Genomic DNA, 18,592 nt, shown 5'->3' with positions numbered 1-18,592 from the left:
GAAGTTAAATCCTTCCCTAAAGTGTATATAATCAAACTCAAAAAGCTGCCCTTGATTTATTGTAATGAAAAAGCCTGTAGAAAACCCATAATTATTTTTCCAAAATGTATTTAAATGTCCAAAAAGAAAACATTTTACATCGGCTATATGATATTAGTACAATATAGTTGAAACAAATTGATTATACATTTCAAACAAAATCAGGTCTGTCTTTTCACTAGCCATGCATGTCATACTAAGATGAAAAAAATAGTGACATCACTTTCACAATCATTTTAATTAATGTCAATTTAACAACCTTTCTGAAAATGATTAGTGACTTCAAAGTATTCAGACCTCTGGACTTTTTATACAGTTTGTTGTGTTACAGCCTGAATTTAAAATGGATTAAATGCTGATTTAATGTCACTGATTTACACGCAATACCCCATAATGTCAAAGTGGAATTATGTTATTGAAATTAATAAAAAAAATGAAAAGCTGAATGTCTGTAGTCATGAAGTATTCAAACTATTTCTTATGGCAAGCCTAAATTACTTCAGGAGTACAAATGTGGTTATCAAGTCAGATAATGAGTTGCACTGACTAACTCTGTGCAATAGTGTTTAACATTATTTTTGAATGATTACCCCATCTCTGTACCCCACACATACAATGATCTGTAAGGTTGAGCAGTACATTTTAAGCACAGATTCAATGACAAAGACCAGAGAGGTTTTCCAATGCCTAGAAAAAAAGGACAACTATTGGTAGATGGGTAACATTTTCAAAAAGCAGACATTGAATATCCCTTTAATTACACTTTGGATGGTGTATCAATACACCCAGTCACTATAAATATACATGCATCCTTCCTGACGGAGAGGAAGGAAACCACTCAGGGATTTCACCATGAGGTCAATGGTGATGTTAAACCAGTTACAGAGTTAAATGGCTGTGATAGGAGAAAACAGGATGGATCAACAACATTGTAGTTACTCTACAATACTAACCTAAATGACAGAGTGAAAAGAAGGAAGCCTGTACAGAATACAAATATTCCAAAACATGCATCCTGTTTGCAACAACACACTAAAATAATAAATGTGGCAAAGAAACTACGTTTTTGTCCTGAATACGAAGCATTATGTTTGGGGCACATCCATTACAACACATTACTGAGTACCACTCTCCATATTTTCAAGCATAGTGGTGGCTGCATCATGTTGTGGGTATGCTTGTGATCGTTAAGGACTGGGGAGGTTTTCAGGATAAAAAATAAACGGAATGGAGCGAAGCACAGGCAAAATCCTAGAGGAAAACCTGGTTCCCACCAGACACTGAAAGATGAATTCACCTTTCAGCAGGATAATAACCAAAAACACGAGACCAAATCTACACTGGCATTGCTTACCAAGAAGACAGTGAATGCTCCTGAGTGGCCGAGTTACAGTTTCTGTAAGTGATAATGCCCAATAAGCTGGTGTTTGGGTGATATATTGGCATGGGTGTTGTGGTAATATCCTCCAAACGCTGGCTTCTAGGGACTACCACTTTTATACAACGGGTTACCAAAATATTAATGATTGCCATATTTTAATTAAAAACGTTATTTTTATGAATTTATTCATACTATTTCACCCTTCCATGAGATATAGTCCCGAAACAAATCTAGGGTTGCTACCCGAGGCGGCTGGTCATTTGTTCTATTAGTTGGTTGCCAGAAACGCGACCCAGTTGTTAAGTCTTTTTGTTCTGTATCTAAGGATGTTTGTTCAAAATGTTCTATTGGCATACTGGCTGGCAACATTCTCATCCCTTGCTTGCTAGCTAGCCAACTATGGCTAACATACGGTCACATCACAGTGCAAGCCAGAATAACAGCAAAGTAGTTGCATTTGCATTTGTTTAAGCTGTTTTCTAGTGACATTTACAGTGCCTTTGGAAAGTATTCAGATCCCTATACTTTTTCCACATTTTGTTACGTTACAGCCTTATTCTAAAATTGATTACATTTTCGTTTTTTTCTCATCAATCTACACACAATATCCCATAATGACAAAGCAAAAATAGCTTTTTAGAAATTGGTGCTAATTATTTAAAAAAACTGAAATATCACATTTACATAAATATTCAGACCCTTTACTCAGTACTTTGTTGAAGCACCTTTGGCAGCAATTGCAGCATCGGGTTTTCTGACGCTACAATCATGGCACACCTGTATTTGGGGAGTTTCTCCCATTCTTCTCTGAAGATCCTCTCATGCTCTGTCAGGCTGGATGGGGAGCGTTGTTGCACAGCTATTTTCAGGTCTCTCCAGAGATGTTCGATCAGCTTCAAGTCCGGGCCACTCAAGGACATTCAGAGACTTGTGTTGTCTTGGCTGTGTGCTTAGGGTTGTTGTACTGTTGGAAGGAGAACCTTCGCCCCAGTCTGAGGTCCTGAGTGCTCTGGAGCAGGTTTTCATCAAGGAAACCTGCTCCGTACTTTGCTCCGTTCATCTTTGCTCGATCCTGACTAGTCTCCCAGTCACTGCCACTGAAAAACATCCCCACAGCATGATGCTGCCACCAGCATGCTTCACCTTAGGGATGGTGCCAAGTTTTCTCCAGACGTACGTGACGGTTGGAATTCAGGCCAAATAGTTAAATCTTGGTTTAATCAGACCAGAGAATCTTGTTTCTCATGGTCTACGAGTCCTTTAGGTGCCTTTTGGCAAACTCCAAGTGGGCTGTCATGTGCCTTTTACTGAGGAGTGGCTTCCATCTGGCCACTCTACCAAAAAGGCTTGATTGGTGGAACGCTGCAGAGATGGTTGTCCTTCTGGAATATTCTCCCATCTCCACAAAGGAACTCTAGAGCTCTGTCAGAGTGACCATCAGGTTCTTGGTCACCTCCCTGACCAAGGCCCTTCTCTTCCGATTGCTCAGTTTGGCTGGGCGGCCAGCTCTAGGAAGAGGCTTGGTAGTTCCAAACATTTACCATTTAAGAATGATGGAGGCTACTGTGTTCTTTGGGACCTTCAATGCTGCAGAAATTTGTTGGTACCCTTCCCTAGATCTGTGCCTCAACACAATCCTGTCTCGGTGCTCTACGGACAATTCCTTCAACCTCACGGCTTGGTTTTTGCTCTGACATGCACTGTCAACTGTGGGACCTTATATAGACAGGTGTGTGCCTCTCCAAATACTTTCCAATCAATTAAATTTACCACAGGTGGACTCCAATGAAGTTGTAGACACATCAAGGATGATCAATGGAAACAGGATGCACCTGGTTTCAATTTTGAGTCTCATAGCAAAGGGGCTGAATACTTATGTAAATAAGGTTTTTCCAGTTTTACATTTTTTATACATTTGCAAAAAAAAATAAAACCTGTTTTCACTTTGTCATTACGGGGTATTGTCTGTAGATTGCTGAGGAAAAACATGTATTTAATCAATTTTAGAATGAGGCTGTAAAGTAACATGTAGAACAAATGCAGAACAAATGTAGAAAAGTCAAGCAGTCTGAATACTTCCCGAAGGCACTGTATTTGGAGACATCCATAACAATGAGCTAATGATGCTGGATTTCACCTGGCATAGAAAATGTGCTCTCTCGTCAGGACACTGTTGTTCAGAGGATATAGCCAACGACACAGCTAACACAATCACGTCAAACTGAAGCTGGAAAGACCTCAAACTAGCTACATTTAGTTTCGTTTAACCTGTTTTCCATTGACATTTCTTTGTATATATCCATAAAAATTATGCCGATTCATGATTCTGACTGGCAGAGAAAAGCTGCCTGCCTGACGGTCTCGTCCCGACTCCTACACGTTCATTACTATGGGACAGCTGGAGATCAAATGTAAATGTTCCAATGTCAGAAAGGCAGACAGCAAGGTTTATACAAATCTCCACTATTGAAAACCAATTGCTTTTTTAGATGCTTTTTACAATGGAGTACAAGTTTATCAATTGTCTGGCTGGGCTGATGAGACAGTGGATTGTGCAGTGAGATTGAACAGAGTAAATAGGCATTTCAACATCATAGCTTTAGCCGGTGGTAACTTGTGGAATAGACACGGTCTGGAATGCCGTTTTAACCAGTCAGCGTCCAGGATTAATACCACCTTTTGTATGCAAGTAGTTAGGCTTTCATAAGATATTATGAGCAAATGGTCATCTATTAGGCATGTATTCAGTCATTTTTATTCTTTATCTGATAAATGTATTTATTAATTCACAACTAGGATGTTGCTGGGCCCAGCACAGGCAGTGTAGTCCCCTGGTCTTCTGCTACCAGTGCTATGGGAAAGGATGCTAGGCTTAGCAGAGACAGCTCAGAGGTGAGTGCAGGGGAGCGAGGAAGAAAACAGAGACACACAGATTTACTGCGAGTTCCTTATATATGTTGGCTCTATATGTAATAGCAATTAACACTTGGGAGAGGCAGACAGTGACAGCAGAGAAGATGCAGAGACAGACTGCACAACAGGGAGGCAACAGAGGCAACATTAAAGTGGTGAGTTGTATCTCCAGTGGTGTGTTTACATGTTGTATTTGTCTTAAACTGCTAAAAAAGGAGGACTATGCTTCACCCGTCACTGGCACAGTAAAAGTTGAGAAACGCTGTACTATAGCTGCCTATATAATGTGTCAGTAGCATTACTGCCTGGGTGTGTAAGTAGGTGAGCGCGCAGTGATGTGGTCTGGTGTGGCTGAAATGCCAGGGCTACATTTTTGTCCCAATCTGGTGTGTGGCAAAACGTGTTTTGTCATTATTTTCTACTAAATGGCGGAGTACTGTTGTCCAGGTGTTGAGGAAGTATGAGCAGTGAGAAGAAAAACAAAAAGCATGTTCTCTTTCGGCGAACGGCTCTGCATCACGGCCAGTAACTTGATTGTGTGTTTAAGTCAGTGATTTCCTGAGTGGCTGTTGTGTAATTAATGATAAGGACTGAGTCAAATGAACTTGTGTACGAGACGCTCCAGTTCATTTGGCCGTACAAAAACACTGAAACTGATAGAGACATAGTTTCTTAAGCAGCGCCCTGGTACATACTGCACTGAGCACTGTGAATGCTACCGATTGCCACTTCATCAAGCCTGTGTATGGCATCGTCTAATTGAATATGCGCATGCGGGGAAGAAGTGGTCACGATTCCGCATGTGTTTCTTCCGGTGCTCATTAAGAAATGCAATGCCCATTACTGAAGCCCAAACTAAAGATGTCTTTGGTGAATGGTTTCATACATGTGTTTCGTGGGTTGTCTTTGCCATTCAATCACAACAAACAAAAAAAGGGCAGTAGTAAGTAACTTAGCGTCAGCAAGGTAAACTAAGTTCGCTTTGCTATGGCAAGAAGTCTTGACTGACTTGCCATCTCAAGATGACCTGCTAATTCAGTTCTATGTGTAGGCTAAAGCCTGACCTTGTGTTCAGCCAACCTGACATCAGCTAGCTAGCATAGCTTGGGGATAGCTACAGCTGGCTAGCCAATATCGCTAGCTGATATTTCTCTGTAAATTCACAGTTATGCCAAGATAGCAAGAAGTACCAGTATCTGGAATGTGTTTCATGAGACACTTGATCTACAACACCTTGCTACGAACGTAGCTTGCAACTTGAAGTTTTATCACGTCATGTACATGTTTCCATGGAAATTATATCAACAACTGCAAGTTGAATGCCTCGTCTTCAGTCAGCTCAGCTGTCAACACAATATTCTGTAACCAGATAGTTTTGTCTCGTATCGTCTCGTATCGTATCTCCTTATGTCCGCTGTTAGATCTTTAATTGGGGGGAAAATCCTAGAACTAATATCCCTACAGGTGTAGGCTACATGTGGACATTACCCAAACATGGCCAGCTTGAGTGTAGATAGAGTACCAGTCAAAAGTTTGGACACACCTACTCATTCTAGGGTTTTCCTTTATTTTTACTATTTTCTACATTGTAGAATAATAGTGAAGACATCAAAACTATGAAATAACACATATGGAATCATGTAGTTAGCAAAAAAGTGTTAAAATAAATCAAAATATAATTTATATTTGAGATTCTTCAAAGTAGCCACCCTTCACCTTGATGACAGCATCGCACACTCTGGCATTCCCTCAACCAGCTTCACCTGGAATGCTTTTCCAACAGTCTTGAAGGAGTTCCCACATATACTGAGCACTTGTTGGCTGCTTTGCCTTTACTCTGCAGTCCAATATTCCAAACCATCTCAATTGGGTTGAGGTCAGGTGATTGTGGAGGCAGGTCATCTGATGCAGCACTCCATCACTCTCCTTCTTGGTCAAATAGCCCTTACACAGCCTGGAGGTTTGTTGGGTCATTGTCCTGTTGAAAAACAAGTAATAGCACAAACCAGATGGAATGGCATATCGCTGCAGAATGCTGTGGTAGCCATGCTGGTTAAATGTGCTTTGAATTCTAAATAAATCCCAGATGGTGTCACCAGCAAAGCACCCCCACATCATTACACCTCCTCCTCCATGCTTCACAGTGGGAACCACACATGTGGAGATCATCCGTTCACCTACTCTGCGTCTCACAAAGACACGGCGGTTGGAACCAAAAATCAAAAATTTGAACTCATCAGACCTTATTATTGGTGTCCTTTACTAGTGGATTCTTTGCAGCAATTCGACCATGAAGGTCTGATTCACGCAGTCTCCTTTTAACAGTTGATGTTGAGATGTGTCTGTTACTCTGTGAAGCATTTATTTGGGCTGCAATTTCTGAGGCTGTTAACTCTAATGAACTTATCCTCTCCAGCAGAGGTAGCTCTGGGTCTTCCTGTCCTGTGGCGGTCCTCATGGGAGCACTTGAAGAAACTTTCAAAGTTCTTGAAATTTTCCGTATTGACTGACCTTCATGTCTTACAGTAATGATGGACTGTCATTTCTCTTTGCTTATTTGAGCGGTTCTTGCCATAATATGGACTTGGTCTTTTACAAAATAGGGCTAACGTCTGTATACCACCCCTAACTTGTCACAACACAACTGATTGACTCAAACGCATTAAGAAGGAAATAAATTCCACAAATGAACAAGGCACACCTATTAATTGAAATGCATTCCAGGTGACTACCTCATGAAGCTGGTTGAGAAAATATCAAGAGTGTGCAAAGCTGTCATCAAGGCAAATGGTGGCTACTTTCAAGAATCTCAAATATAAAATATATTTGGATTTGTTTAACACTTTTTTTGGTTACTACATGATTCCATATGTGGTATTTCATAGTTTTGATGTCTCTACAATTATTCTACAATAAAGAAAAACCCTGGAATGAGTAGGTGTGTCCAAACTTTTAACAGGTACTGTACATGTATCAACTAAAAATCGATGGGGGTGTTTTTGTTACAAAGACGAAAAATGTTCTGCTGTAAATAGGCTATCATGTTGATTTGCTTATAAAGGCAGTATGCATACACTTTACCTAGCAAATGAAAATAAGTTGTGTGTAGAGTACAACCACAGATAGAACAAGAAGCATAACAATCTTCAGCTGTAACAGAACTAGTATGGCATTCTATTATATTTCTATGGTCTATTCTAATTAGACGGTGAATTAAATAATATATAATCACTCAATAAACATATAGCGAGAAAAAATATATTTTCTCTTGTTTGGAAGTAATTATATTAATAGAGTAACTAAGTACAAAATAGATTCAGGCCAGTGATGCTGACGCCGTTGCCATTGCCGCGTTCAAAACAACTTGGAACTAAGTAATCTCAGACTTCCGACTTCAGTGCGTTCAAGACATCTTGGAACTCTTGGGAAAAAACGAGCTCCAACTGAAAAAAATCGTTCTGAATGGTCACCCAACTCGGAATTACAAGTCAGAAACTCTGGCATCTTTCTTGAGCTCCGACTTTATGACCTGAAGATCACTGACGTCATGATTGACCTTGTTTTTTCCCCCAGAGTTCCCAGTTGTCTTACAAGCACCATATGCAATCAGCTGTGTAATGTTATGTTGCTGAATGCTTGCTGACACGTATTCCTCGACAAACTGCTCAATGTTGTTGAATGCATTTGAAGTTTGTGCAAACTTTATGGAAGCCCATTTTCACTTTTATGTTGAGCAAGTCTGTGTGCGTTGCAGATGCAACATGTCCAAAACACATGGCAGCTGGGGGCGGACCACACCTTGTCTCTGGGCAATTAGACATCATTGGCAAAGTGGGCATGTAAGTAATCCATACCCAACCCATCGTGACGCACTCACTTCCAGATATAATTTTGGACAAAACTAACTTTATGACCAAAATTATCCTATTTACACTTTGTAGTCAATGTTGATACTATAATTAATGTTCCTGACTCATATCGATGCCACATAAGCAGTTTATAACCAGAGAAGTTGGTTCTATGAGGCAGTTCCCATTTATTAAGACTCAGTAAACCATTACGGAGTGGCACATGGAATATGTGACCCGATTCAGGAAACTAGGTCGCAAGTCACGACTTCGCAGGAGAGCCATTTGAAAGTAAAAAATATTTTTTTTATCAAAATGTGTTTTTTGGCAGAAATGCCTTCTCGAACATGTGAACTTTCATTTGCCTTAATAACAAACGTTTATGCCATCTGTAAATATGAATAAAGTTGTTAAATTACGAGCCTAGTTGGTTCAGCAAAAGAAAAAGTCAGGAACCTTCCAGCTAGCCATGATTGGCTGAGATAATGAGTGGGCTGGACATGCCAAGAGATGGTTTCAGATTGGTCTGCGGTGTAGCATCTTGTGTCTATAAAAGGAGATACTCGTTATGCATAGATAATCCTTTCTACTGCAGTTTTTTCCAAAGATATAAAGTTAGCCATGGAGAACTGCAAATATGCTGATACTGCTTTCAATAACATTGCTGCCCTGAATTTATCAGGCGCTATCAACAAAGGTCAGTGGGAAAAAGTTGTGATGGACTACTTTCTGGAGGGTGATCGTGCCATGCTAACTCTCTCTGATTCTAAAATGAATCAGACGATGAGGAAATGCCTGATTTAGGTTAAAAAAAAAATAATTGAAGAAGACATTGTAGTCTTCTGATGACTGTGATGGGGAAGAAACGGCGATCAACAGTGTTGTAGTCAAGGAAGAAGTTGACCGAGTTTTGAAATCAGTGGAACACAATGGGCCAAACAAGCTGTACAAACTAAACGGAAACGACACAGGACGTCTTATTTAATAAAAGGGGTTGCAGTCTGCAGCAGCGCAGTCATCAACTACATGCACCATTTCTCCACCAACTACCGAGTTAGGGAAACAGGTGTGTACCTGAATTGTGATAACTGCAGTGGCCAAAACAAGAACAGGTTTGTGCTCTGGTAGTGTGCTTGGCGGACCATGCACAAGCTCCACCACAGTCTGGACCTTCACTTCCTGATCACAGGCCACACCAAGTTTGCCCACGACTGGAGTGAACACTTTGTCTGAGATTGCTGATGTTGTGAAGGACAGCACTGTGACAGGGGTCAACATCCCACAGCTGGTTGGACTGGAGGATGGTACGGTGCTGGTGGAAAGCTATGGCTGGAAAAAACACCTGACTCCGTACTTCAGGCCGCAGCCACAGATCAAGCAGTACCAGCACTTCAGGTGAAAATAATTTTCATTACATTGTATGAGGTTATTCTTCTTATCTAAACTTGGGAGGTGAATTAATGTTGTGCAGGGTAGTAATGTCTTTTGATTTGTTGCTGTTATTTCCTGTTTTACAGCTTCAATGCTCCGGAGCCTGGTGTTGTCACCAAGGAGCGTTCGGACTCAGTCGGGACCAGGTTTCAGCTGCTGCGCAACGCTGACATCCTTCCTCCCATAGATGGTCTGCCTGGACACAGCTAGAAAAACATATTTTTGAGAAGATCAGTTTTGCGACGAAAAGGCTATGGACATCACATGGCCTGCACTAAAGTCAAGGGCAGGACAGAAACAGGCTGTCTCCTAACAACAAATCGTTGTTGCTACAATTTTTTTTTATCCTGCTGCTCAGCCACTTTACTCCTGATTGTATGCATATAACTACCTCGTCTATCACTGATATCGTTATTGATATTGTTCTTGTACATACTGTAAATTATTTTATTTATATTGACACTATCTATTTCTGATATTGCTACTATGCAAGTAACCATTTGGTTGTACATTTTACACCTTCTGTAGAGACCCATCCAGTTAGCAAGACTTAGCAAAATATTGATATATAAAATGAATATTGATATGTGTGGTCGTAACATGATATTGTGACATACCACAACAATATCATGTGACCGTATCAAGTGTCCACCACATAAATATATGGCGCATGCATCTGTTTATGTACTGTACATGTGCACCTCACTCAGGTTTTAACTCAGGTTGCATTGCCTTAACTTATGTATGGAAAACTATGTGATAAGCGCATGTCTAACACTATATAAAGTATGCTAATGTACTGGTCAGTGGTTTAAAGTACTTTAGTAAAAATACTACTTAAGTCTTTTTTGGGGGTATCTGTACATTACTTTGCTATTTATATTTTTGGCAACTTTTACTTTCATTTCACTACATTCCAAAAGAAAATAATGTACTTTTTACTCCATACATTTTCCCTGACACCCAAAAGTACCCGTTACATTTTGACAGGAAAATTGTCCAATTCACACACCTATCAAGAGAACATACCTGGTCATCCCTGCTGCATCTGATCTGGCAGACTCACTAAACACAAACGCTTCGTTTGTAAATGATGTCTGAGTGTTGGAGTGTGCCCATGGCTATCCGTCAATAAAAATAAAAATGTTTTAATTATGCCTTCTGGTTTAATAAGGAATTTTAAATGATTTATACTTTTACTCAAGTACGACAATTGAGTACTTTTTCCGCCACTGGATGTGGCTGGGGGTTATAGCATTTCTTTCACATGACCCATCAATTTAGACAAGTGTGTCTGGGTAAGCGTCATCTAATATTTATAAAATATTTTTATTTGGACACTTTGTTTACTTGGAATTGTTCCTTATTGTAGGCTACTACTTTAGTGTTAATCTTTACTACACTACTCACTGTTTAACACATGGCCTCAAATGTGAATCCTTAAAGAGATGGGTGGGGCTGGCTTAAGAGGGTGTGAACAATGCTGAATGGGCGTAGACAAAGGAGAGCATTCGAAAAAGTGAGTTTACAAGTTTATCAACTTTCAAAGCAGAATTACTTTCCCATTGTTCCTCAAATGCAGTGTATGATATACCAGTCTCTACTTTAATCCAATGTAAAAAAAACAATTTCAAATTTTGCTACATAAGACCGATTTTGAGCCGGTCAGTCACATATGCACATTTCCTTTTCTAATCAGGTTAACTGAAGGTAATGTTAGTGTAACTCTTAAGGAAAACATCTAGGTGCAACTGTCAACACGACTGTCAACATATGTTGTGTTAGAACGGCGAGCGTACATAGGAAAAGCTGAAACTGCTGCAACTGGCAGCGGTGTATAAGCGTTTCCTCTTCAGTGCCGACTCCCTCCGGTCATTTTTCATTTAGAGAACCTTCGATGAAACATCGTGGCAGGTGTTCTGCATCAGAGAGTGAAGGGTTACTCCCGAACGAGTGCACAATGATGAAGTGCGATTATACGACCTCAGTGTAAAGAAGAAAAAAAGAAAAAAGTATAGCAGAAAACTTCTGAAAATGTCAAGGTGGATTAGATAAATGAAGTGAGGGAGAGAGGAAGAGAGAGGAGGAGTGAAGAATGGTTGGAAGCGTAAGACTGGGGCATGCGGGGGTGCGGAAGGGTTATTCACAGAGACCGACAAACAATTTTCCCTCCCATCAGGCAAATCAATGGAAGACCTACAGCGACTACTGTGAAAGCCTTATGGGTTCTTTTCAATTTCCACTCGAGCTGGCACACAGCTGCACACTGTTACCTTTGTAATGACACACAGAGAAAGATGCTTTAAAGACTACATCAAAACAAAGCAACATGAACATAAAGATACAGGGTTGTGCGTGGGCTCAATGCTTCATTGAAGGATCGCACAACAAAGCCAACCAATGTGATTTTGTATCGTGTAGAGTGAAAAAATTGATTGAGTTAAGAAATGTTGATTGGGGTGATATTAGGTTGACATTCGTCCCTTTTTAGTTTGTGTCTTATAATGTCAATCATTAATTCAAGGGAGAACAGTAGTCTGTCCTTGGTTGCATTATCTCCAATGCTTGGAGGTACAAATAAAGTGGTAAAAAAAATCAAGAAATGCCATTTAGGAAAAAAGTGACCATATAGCTCCTTTTGCACCTTCAGTGCCTTGGATTCAAGTAAATATAACTAGTAAACAATACAATGTCTGCTAAATGTCATTAAAAACTACTCAGGTCTAGACAATGCAGGTTGTGTCTGAAAAGGAGTCAAATTAAAATTGACTACATTGAAAGTGTGCTACCATTCAATGCTGTTCATTGACTATAGCTCAGCATTCATCACCATAGTACCCTCCAAGCGCATCATTAAGCTCGAGGCCCTGGGTTCTGAAGCCCACCCTGTGCAATTGGGTCCTGGACTTCCTGACTCGAAGCCCCCAGGTGGTGAAGTTAGGAAACAACACCTACACTTCGCTGATCCTCAACACTGGGGCCCCACAAGGGTGCGTACTCAGTCCCCTCCAGTACTCTGTTCACCAATGTCTGCGTGGCCTAGCACGCCTCCAACTCAATCACCAAGTTTGCAGACGACACAACAGTAGTAGGCTTGATTATCAACAACGACGAGACAGCCTACAGGGAGGAATTGAGGGCTCTGGGAGTGTGGCGCCAGGAAAATAACCTCTCATTCAACGTCAACAAAACAAAGGAGGTGATCGTGGACTTCAGGAAACAGCAGAGGGAGCACCCCTCTATCCACATCGATGGGACAGCAGTGGAGAAGGTGGAAAGTTAAGTTCCTTGGCGTACACATCACTGACAAACTGAAATGGTCCACCCACACAGAAAGTGTGGTGAAAAAGGCGCAACAGCGCCTCTTCAACCTCAGGAAGCTGAAGAAATTTGGCTTGTCACCTAAAACCCTCACAAACTTTTACAGATGCACAATTGAGAGCATCCTGTCAGGCTGTAACACCCCACGCATCACCGGGGGCAAACAATCTGTCCTCCAGGACACCTACATCATCCGATGTCACAGGAAGGCCAAAAAGATCATCAAGGACAACAACCACCCGAGCCACTGCCTGTTCATCCAGAAGGCGAGGTCAGTACAGGTGCATCAAAGCTGGGACCGAGAAACTGAAAAAACTGATTTTCTCAAGGCCATCAGACTGTTAAATAGCCATCACTAGCACAGAGAGGTGGCTGCCTACCTACAGACTTGATATCATTGGCCACTTTAATAAATGGAACACTAGTCACTTTAATAATGTCACTTAAATAATGTTTACATATCTTGCATTACTCATCTCATATGTATATACTGTATTCTATACTATTCTACTGTATTCTAGTCTATGCCACTCTGACATTGCTCGTCCATATATTCTAAATTCCATTCCTTACTTAGATTTGTGTGTATTGGGTATATGTTGTGACATTGTTAGATATTGCTGCACTGTCAGAACTAGAAGCACAAGCATTTCGCTACACCCGCAATAACATCTGCTAAACACGTGTAATTGACCAATAAAATCTGATTTGATTTGACCATCTGAAATAGAAAAAAAATCACAAATCAATCCTAAAACCAAGATCTAAAGGGAAATCTGAATTAAAAAACTCCAATATAACAACACACAAAAGACGGGTGTTATTTAAGCTTGGTTGAACACGCACACACATTAAATGGCGCTGCTGCGTTATAAACAGGCACATAAGAGTCAAATGAAGAAATTGTGGGAATGAGTAATTGCTCTGACTAATCCATAAGTGGCTTGAAGCAGGACGATGTTGAGTGAAAACAAAATCAGTGACTGTGGGAGACCCGGCGTCTTGCATAGGGATAAACCCCATTATGTTCTGATTGACTGCTCACCGCTTGCAGGCGACAAAAATCAATACCCGACAAATAGAAATCCGTTCTCCAGCTTCCCTGGAGGACATCCATGCAGTGGCGCATTCAACACAGCCCAGGCTATTCTTGACATCCACATTGTAATAAATAAAATCTGTATTGTTAATGAATTACAGCGGCAGGGTATTAGGGGGAGAAGTAGATAAGAAAGTGAGAGAATCTGTGGACCATTATCCATGCAGTCTATCCCCAACTATTTGGCAGAGATGTATTTTCGTGTCCTTTTAAATTTGGTGGGAAAGGAAAGGGGGATAGTGGTGCAGAGGCAATCGTTTCGCTAGTTGGCTAACGGCTTCTGTAGTAAATGCAAATTAAGTCATTATCCTGCAAAGTCAGCCGACACATTTATGGCATCGGACAGTGGTAGCTGGCGTTGGTGATGCAGTATGTCCTATGTTTAATGATGTAAAAGTATACAGGAAAAGGGCAGATTAAAGAGGAGTGTATGAAATGTGACAAATTGTTTTCTTTGTAGGAATGCATAAAGGCCCAAAAATGTCGGGAAGGGTGTTTATTTTCAAGTGTTTCAAGAGCACTTGAAAAATAGTTGTTATCTTTAAAAACCGCTGGCACTGGGCTGTACAAATTGGCGATACAGGCAACCTGCCACCTGACACATTCGCTGTACAAATGAGGCCTAATTGGGCTCGAGTTGTGCCAGCGAGCGTTCTGCCTCTGGAGGGCAGGGGTAGCAGTTGGGGCACAAAGGAAACATGGGCACCCCATAGTGGCACTACACCGCACCCACTGGCAGAAACAGAAACAGGTAGGGGGGTCTTGTTGGCGCAAGAACACCTGAGAACTGGGTTTCCTTCCTGGGGTAGAAAACAGGGGCTTTACTCAGTTTGCCAGTGGGCTAAGGGGGTCCAGTTCAGTAAACACTCGTGTTCAGGTTTCTTCTAGTCTGATGTATGCCCACTTGGCCTGGGAAGCTGCTCAGTACCGTCAGCATCTAAGATGTTCATGAGCTCAGCGTCTTAGAAGGTGTGCAGATATTTCTTCTGCATTTTGAAATATTATTGTTGGGAACGCAACACGGGAAGGAGAGAGAAAACAGGTGTCCCTCTTGGCATCTGTCCCAAATTGCTCAAATCTATCCAGTACTCCCAGGTGCACTGAAAGGAGTCAACGAGAACAGAGGGGAAGGACGTGGTTTGACGGATTAGAACCCACCCCGGGTATGGATAGATGTAGTAATATAATATGGCCATTTGACAGAGACTTTTATCCAAGGCGACATTGACAGTCACACATATTTGGCTAATGCAGGATGTAAATCCCCAACCCTGATGTTGCCAGCATCATGCTCTGTCTAACACACTGAGCCACTGGAGCCACAGACAATGTCGAGTTCTAGATGTGCATATGGGTGTACTCACTAGGGGAGGGCCGGCTGTGGTCTGTGTCATAGTCCTCAGGGGGGGCTGCTAGGGGGGCGGTGCTGTGGGGAGGCTCGCTGGCTAGGCTGGAGCGGCTCTCTGACAGCAGGCTGCCATGTGGGCACCAGCCCAGTCCTGTGGGGGTCCTGATCGGCGCCCCATTGAACCCTGTGGACAAACACACAGGGTCAAGGGGTCAAAGGCAGTCTCGAAGATGTCCTGTTACGCAATAGTTTTGCTGTTCATTTTGATTCCTATACCCATTGATTCTTCAAGAACATAGCTGATAAAAGGCTTATACGCTTAGCACTGTCTTACCTCCCATATTATCTCAAAATCAAAGGTTGTATTACTCCATTGTGTATATTTGTGTTGTCATATGCATGGCAGGGTCAGGCTGTTGAAATTACAGAGAGAAGGTATACTTCCAGAGGGATGTACCTGAGTCGGTGCGCTGCTTGCCCTCATAGAGACCGTGGTTGGACACCTTGCTCTCCTCGCTGCCCTCACTGTGGTCCGACTCGCTGCCACTAGACACCACTGCAGACAGACAGACGGACAAGACAAGACAAGAGGAAACCTCAATAGGGGATTATAGCAGTAGGGCTGTGGCGGTCACAACATTTTGTCAGCTGGTGATTGTCAAGCAAATAACTGCTGGTCTCACGGTAATTGACCGTTAATTAACAAACACATTTAGCATCTGCTGGCTTAAAAGTTTCATAAATCCATGTAATATAGCCTACACCTTCACAATAAATCCATTATAAATCCAGCCACCCTAGTCATATACTGTTCTCTCTGCTACCGCACGGCAAGCGGTACCGGAGCGCCAAGTCTAGGTCCAAAAGGCTTAACAGCTTCTACCCCCAAGCCATAAGACTCCTGGACAGCTAATCAAAGGGCTACCCAGACCCCTCTTTTACGCTGCTGCTACTCTCTGTTTATTAAAAAAAATAAAAATGTATGTATGGTCACTTTAACTCTACCTACATGTACATATTAACTCAAGTACCTCGACTAACCGGTGCCCCCGCACATTGACTCTGTACCGGTACACCCTGTATATAGCCTCGCTATTGTTATTTTACTGCTGCTGTTTAAATATTTGTTACTCCTATTTTCAATTTATTTTAATTTTTTTACTTATCATGTTTTTCTTAACTTCTTAAAGCATTGTTGGTTAAGGGCTTGTAAGTAAGCATTTCACTGTAAGGTCTACATTATTTATTTTAGACAGGTCTAAACAAACATGATATGAAGAAAATGTAGCCTATTTTAGAAGAACAGAATAGCATATTCTGAGTCGTCCTTATGTTAGGCCCCGATCTGGCTATGCAATATGGCTGTGGGCTACACTAGATCATTTAAGCAGACAAGATTTACTTATAATTCCTGTGGCATTACTTTATATTGTTTAATACTAAGAATAATACAATTGAATATACGAAGAATCGGCACCTCCTGGAGTATTCCATAAGAGAATAGTTTATAGAAAACTGACGGGATCCTCCTCTTTTAAATAGAGGCCATAAAAAATAAGCAATTGCATAGCTTATTGAAATGTTATGCAACATGGGCTTATAGGAACACTTATTTCATTCCATGCATCAACCAGCTATCACTGCGCAACAGGTGATCCTATTCTGCTCAAACTCTGAATGCCAGGGCTCTCATGAAGTGTTTTCCATTGCATTTGCATTGACGTCAGAGGGATTAGAGGGAAATTAGAACGCTGATACCAGGCCATTAGCAAGTTTGGTACGCGTAGTTAGCGTGACTCAACGGTCACGTGGAATTTGACTGCGGTCATGACTAGTGACTGCTGGTGTGGCAGTAATACGGTCACTGTAACAGCCCTAGACTGGGAGACCGGCGCTGAAGGCTGGCAATGCAGGGACTGAGTGTGTGCTATACGCCATCCTTTCCCTCTTCCTCTCTCCACATACACACACGCAGTCTAATTCACTTATACACACACACGCTTTCTTATTGACTCGCATATACACAGATGCGCGCACACACACACACACACACACACACGCTGTCATACGTGTCTGTAATAGGGATACACACACCCCCTCTCGCTCACTCCTTTCTCATGGGCCCTGTGAAATACCACCCAGCTCTTCAATCTGGCCTGATGAATATGGCCAAGGGAGCAGACTTCTGTCTCATTGTCCCTCCTGCACCAGACCAAACTCTGTCAGCCCCACAGGCAGATTAATTTACAGTTTTTATATATTCTTAGGGATTGAAAGTATTGTTAGGTTTAAGCTCTTTGTGTATGAGAAGTGTAATTATCTAGTGGACGGCAGTAGACTGTAGGAATGTGTACTCCACATAACTCAAGGCCTCTCCTGATAAGAAGATCTGTGAAAGGTACGGAGGAGTACAAAGGTTCTGGACTCAAGCTGGGACACAATACCACCAACATGAGGAACCGACTCAGTTCCTTCATCCTAGACATGGAAGGGGGCATGATCGGAAAGGGGGGGGGTCTAGTCGGAAGTTATAAATATATGTGCTTGTGATCTGTATGGGGCTTTTGCAGCTGCAACACCTAGTGTGGTGAATACATTTAGTCTGAGCATTTCTCTGAGTCCGCCTGGATTACTGTACCAGAAATTAGAACTTAACACAGTACATCTTGCTGCTCGACAGGAATTCTCTGAGGATACCATATGTACAATTTCCTTCCGTTGTGCCCTGTGAACAAGGAACGTAACCCCAAAACTATGTCCAGGGGAGCTGCACATTCACCCAAAAAACACAGAGCTCCACAGCAAAAGGCTGAAAGGAAAAAAGAAGTGCCTCTGGCTGGTAAAGTGGGTAACACTGCAGCACATATTGAGTACAGGTTAGCGTGCCCACTGCTCTATTCCCACTGCTCTAACCTGTATGTCTCATTCAACACTAAATCTCTCCTCCCATTAACAATTGTCTATCTATAACAATAACATCTGAAAATACAACTGGGATTCCACTCTCCTTTAAAAAGGAAAAGGAAAAAAGGGAAACCAGTGGTATTTTGCGATCTCGCTACATGTTGATTTTGGCATTATGTTCCTCCCATCTCATTAAACAACCAATCGACAGGGGCGGCAAACAAACTAAATGAAGAGTAATGGCTTCCAGAGAGAGATCTCTCATTTCAATTGATCTTGTTCATTTCAAATATAATTCATGCCTCTGA

General features: G+C 41.6%; 1 protein-coding gene across 5 annotated transcripts in view; it reads right to left on the bottom strand.

Moving 5' to 3' along the window:
- The window catches only part of LOC106567559 (double C2-like domain-containing protein beta), a 365,846-nt gene that overhangs the window by 261,684 nt on the left and 85,570 nt on the right, over positions 1-18,592 (bottom strand). For all 5 annotated transcript variants that reach the window (XM_045693459.1, XM_045693460.1, XM_045693461.1 and 2 more), the window contains 2 exons: positions 15,838-15,936; positions 15,397-15,564 (listed from right to left, as the gene is read on the bottom strand). In XM_045693459.1, coding sequence (XP_045549415.1) covers positions 15,397-15,564; positions 15,838-15,936 — 267 coding nt within the window. The remainder of the gene's footprint in view (positions 1-15,396; positions 15,565-15,837; positions 15,937-18,592) is intronic.

The sequence above is a fragment of the Salmo salar genome, chromosome ssa13 (genome assembly GCF_905237065.1).
Source record: "Salmo salar chromosome ssa13, Ssal_v3.1, whole genome shotgun sequence".
Lineage (NCBI taxonomy): Eukaryota > Metazoa > Chordata > Actinopteri > Salmoniformes > Salmonidae > Salmo > Salmo salar.
This window is presented reverse-complemented; position numbering and strand designations above follow the sequence as displayed.